This window comes from Eriocheir sinensis, unplaced genomic scaffold (genome assembly GCF_024679095.1).
Source record: "Eriocheir sinensis breed Jianghai 21 unplaced genomic scaffold, ASM2467909v1 Scaffold618, whole genome shotgun sequence".
Lineage (NCBI taxonomy): Eukaryota > Metazoa > Arthropoda > Malacostraca > Decapoda > Varunidae > Eriocheir > Eriocheir sinensis.
This window is the reverse complement of record NW_026111963.1, coordinates 75001-79774: the sequence shown is the minus strand read 5'-3', so window position 1 is coordinate 79774 and position 4774 is coordinate 75001. Positions and strand designations below refer to the sequence as shown.

The window sequence follows — 4774 nt, the reverse complement described above, 5'->3', positions numbered from 1 at the left end:
CACTTCTCTCCATCTCTCCACCATTTATCTCCCTTTCCCTATCTCTTTCTCTGCTTTTCCTCCACTTCTCTCCACCTTATACCTCCGTTTTTTCATCTCTTTCTCCACCTCTCCAATCCTTTCCTCCACCTCTCCTCCAATTCTTTCCTCCATCTCCACCGTTTACCTCCAAATTCCTGTATTTTCCTCCACCTCTCCATCTCTTCTCTCCACTTATCTACCTCTTCTAAATCTTTCCTTCCCATGTATCATCTTTTTTATCTACTTTTTTTTACGTGCTGCATTTAGCGCTGGGAGTCTTTCTTGAGGGATCACTTGGACGGCCCCAGCTCGATAGTGGCGCGGGCGAAATTTTTTTATAGTGGCTGCCGTGATGTATGACTTTTGCTTGGCCCATGCTGCCCCCCGGTGCTCCACTTTAACGAGGTCACTGAAGTTAGAGTTGACTGAAGATCTGGGCAGCATGAGGGTAATCCTCCACCACTCAGCGATGGTTAAATATTGCTAGTGTCCATCGGTGGGATTCGAACCTAGGTACCTGGGATCACCACGCCCGCACACTGACTACTCGGCCACCGTTTTCCCTAGCTTCTTTTTTTTTCTCACTCTCCTTCATCGCTTATTCAATCACCATTTATTTCCTCTTTCCCCTTCTTCCCTTCCTTCCTAATAGCACCATCCATTCCTTTTCCCCTCACCCTCCTCCTCCTCCTCCTCCTCCTCCTCCCCTCTCTCTCTCCTTCCTTCCCTTTCTCTCTCATTCTTCGGTCAGTCACCTCACCAAGTTACAATTCCAAACTAATTTAAACTTTTTTCTACAGTGGATAAAACCTTGACCCGTTTCTGGTACTGTACTAATCAACACCACCACCACCATCACCACTACCCCCAACATCACCACCACCATCATTTCTACACCACCATATCACCATTGCCTCCATCTTCTACCTCTTTCTCAACCTCAACTCTTTTTTTTCCTCCAATATTTCCATCCTTCCACCTATCCTACATTTTTTTTTCCTTTATTCTCTCCACCTTTCCATCTCTCCTCCACTTGTTTCCTCCACCTCTTTACCACATATCTCCATTTTCAAAGCTTTCTCAACCTCAACTCTTTCTTTCCTCCAATATTTCTATCCTTCCACCAATCCTACATTTTTTCCTCTATTCTCTCCACCTTTCCACCTCTCCTCCACTTGTTTCCTCCACCTCTTCACCACATAATCTCCATTTTCCAAACTCTTTCCCAACCTCAACTCTTTCTTTCCTCCAATATTTCCATCCTTCCACCTCTCCTCCACGTCTTTCCTCCATTTCTCCACCGCACAGAAGGGAGAAGGAAGGCTCATGAACTGGGATGAAGGAAACACGTGGAGGAGAGGTGGAAGAGTGGAAAATGAAGGAAAGAAGTGGAATAGAAAATGAGAGAGTTAGAAAAATTAAGGTATGTGGTGAAGAGATGGAAGAAACGAGTGGAGGAGAGGTGGAAGAGTGGAGAGAGAGAGCACTAGGAATTTGGTCAGCACAGGGATGAGTCTGAGTAGAAAGTCGTGTACAGCGGGGCCGCGGGAGGGGTGGAGGCAAGCAGTTAGCAGGTTCAGAACAGCAGTCAGCATGAACGTACCGACAGCAGGTAGAAAGGGGAGCGACACTGTGGCGGAATTTAAGAGGTAGGAGGCTGTCAGTGAAAGGAAGGGAGTTGAAGAGATTGTCACCACCACCATCACCACCCCCATAATGTCAACACCAAAACCACCTCCACCACCGTCATGTCACTCCCATACCAGAACAATACCAGTACCACCACAACCACCATCACCACCGCCATATTAGTACCATCACCACCACCACCACCACCACCGTCCCGTCATTCCCATACCAGAACAAGACCAGTACCACCACTACCACCATCACCACCGCCATAATGTCAACACCAAAACCACCTCCACCGTCACACCACTCCCATAAGAGACCCAATACCACCAACACCATCAGCACCATCTCACCATTTCAACACCATACCACGACTTCCCATCACCACCACTACCATCACCACCACCACTATCACTACCAACTCTACCACCACCACCATCACCACCACCACCACCATCGTCCACGTCACGACTCAATGCCGCTATTAATACCACTGTTATCACCACCACCACCACCACCACCACCTCGCACCCTTCTCCTAACAAGTTACCTGTGAGAACGGAGAACATCTGAGACGACTAGTTATCTCCATGGCGCCTCCTTTCTTCCTCCTCCTCCTCCTCCTCCTCCTCCTCCTCCTCCTCCTTCCCATTGTCTTCAGGAGATAAAACACGCGAGAATTATATTGCACGTTTGCTTCTTTTTTTTAGTAATTACGAATTCAAATGAGGACGGAAATTAAACTTGAATGAATGTTGGATAAGAATCGAGTGTTTGTAGAGGACGATTTGGTGGCGGAGGGAAGGCTGTGGTGGGGGTCTGGGGGGGGGGGGTGGAGGCAGGGCGCGGGGGGAAAAGATGGAGGGGCGGCAAGAAAGCGAGGTGGTATATTATGGCGATGGGGTGAGGATGGAAATGGTTGCAGGGCAGGCAGGAAGGGCGGAGGTGGTTATGGCGGCAGGGGGGCAGGGCGGGCCGCCGGAAGTGTGAGCGCCTCCGGGCCACGTGTCGTTAGGCATCATTTTCTTTTGTCGTGTTTTGCATTTTCCCAAAAGAAGAGCCAGGCAGGCCCTTCACGACGCTCCGCCGCCGCTGCCACCCCCACCACACCCCACACCCCCCCCCACCCCCCAGGCCGGCCTCACCAACCCACACAGTTCTCTCATTGCAGGGCTGTGGCGGGCAGCAGCGGGCGCGTTGGCGTGGGCGTGCAACTGAAGACGCAACATCCACCACCGCCGCCGCCGCCGCCGCCGTCGCCAGGGGTCGCAGGCCGCGGCAGGGTGTGCAGCAGGACTGTCATCACCACACGCCGCTATGGTGGGCCGGCGGCCTGCAGCAGGCCAGACGGCGGCGCCAAGGGGCGTGCCCGGGGCAGGCGAGGCGGCGCGACAGTGAGCGACGGGCGGTGCCCTGAGATGGGCGGAGCGGGGGGGCGGGGGCTGCTGGCCCGCCTGGGGCCGCTGATGGCGGTAGCGGCGCTGGCCTGTGCCGCCACCGACGCCGCCCTCACGCAGAAGCGGCGCAAGACGGCGCTCATCGAGGGGGACATCCTGATAGGCGCGCTGTTCAGCGTGCACGAGTTCCCCAAGCAGAAGACCGCCTCCACCCTCACCTGCGGCAAGGTAGGCACCACCTGCACCTCATGTGGCACCGCTGGCCCGCCGGACACAAACTCGCCTATCTTTGGCTGGGTACGCTGACGTGTGACCTTGGCAGGGCAGCGAGGGCACCCACCCCGGCACACCGGCGGCTTGATAAGTTAATAGGCCTGTCTTCCTCTCCCCCCCCCCCACACGTCACCCATTCATCACACGCCGCCGTCATTGACACCATCCACCCCACCCCCACCCTCTCTGCTCCTCTCCGCTGTGGCGCAATCCACTTATCACGATAGACTTAAAACGAGAATTGATTATCATTGAATTACCCGACCCTCTGCCTGCTGTGGCGTGGACGTGGGCGTGGGCGTGGGTTTGGGCGTGGGCTTGTGTGTGGGCGTGACTATGGGCGAATGGGTGCGTAGGCATGTGTGTGTGTGTGTGTGTGTGTGTGTGTGTGTGTGTGTGTGTGTGTGTGTGTGTGCGCGCCCGTGTGTGTGTGTGTGTGTGTGTGTGTGTGTGTGTGTAGTGTGAGTCTATAATGTGAGTGTCGGTGTGCCGTGTGGGTGCCCGCGCCTCAAGCCAGCTCATCACTGTCACCTGTCTCAGCCTCGCCGTCACCCGCCTCGCAGCTCTCCAAACACATACCACATCAGTCATGTCCTAACGCACACCACCCTCACCTCTCCCTCAACATCCCCCCTCAACCTTCACCACACCCTCAACACCCTTACTCTTCCTTCCCTCTCCCTCACTACCCTCTCCTCTACCTCAACATGCTCCCTCAACCTTCACCACACTAAACACCCTTACTCTCCCTTCCCTCTCCCTCACTACCCTCTCCTCGACCTCAACATCCTCCCTCAACCTTCACCACACCCTCAACACCCTTACTCTCCCTTCCCTCTCCCTCACTACCCTCTCCTCTACCTCAACATGCTCCCTCAACCTTCACCACACTAAACACCCTTACTCTTCCTTCCCTCTCCCTCACTACCCTCTCCTCTACCTCAACATGCTCCCTCAACCTTCACCACACTAAACACCCTTACTCTCCCTTCCCTCTCCCTCACTACCCTCTCCTCTACCTCAACATGCTCCCTCAACCTTCACCACACACTCAACACCCTTACTCTCCCTTCCCTCTCCCTCGCTCCCCTCTCCTCTCCCTCAACATCCTCCCTCAACCTCCACCACCCTCAACACCCTTACTCTCCCTTCCCTCTCCCTCACTACCCTCTCCTCGACCTCAACATCCTCCTCGACCTTCCTTCTCACTCTCCCTTCACTTTCCGTCACAACTCTTACCTCCCCATCATCCTCCTACCTGTCACCATCTTCACCTTCACACTCTGAGCACTCTCCCTCTCCCTCTACTCTCCCTTTCACGAACTCTCAATTTCTACCTCAATAATAACAACCATAAAGAACTCTACCTTCTCTCTCCCTCTCAATCCTTTCCTAATACCTCTAGAAGCACTGTGGTCGTTATTAATCAATCAATCATCTTCCCCAACCAT

The 4774-nt window shown here is 53.9% G+C and overlaps 1 protein-coding gene across 1 annotated transcript in view; it reads left to right on the top strand.

Moving 5' to 3' along the window:
• Positions 1–2827: 2827 nt before the first annotated feature.
• The window catches only part of LOC126993471 (uncharacterized), a 48549-nt gene continuing 46602 nt past the window's right edge, over positions 2828–4774 (top strand). The window contains exon 1 of the mRNA XM_050852607.1: positions 2828–3278. Coding sequence (XP_050708564.1) covers positions 3072–3278 — 207 coding nt within the window. The 5' untranslated portion in view covers positions 2828–3071. The remainder of the gene's footprint in view (positions 3279–4774) is intronic.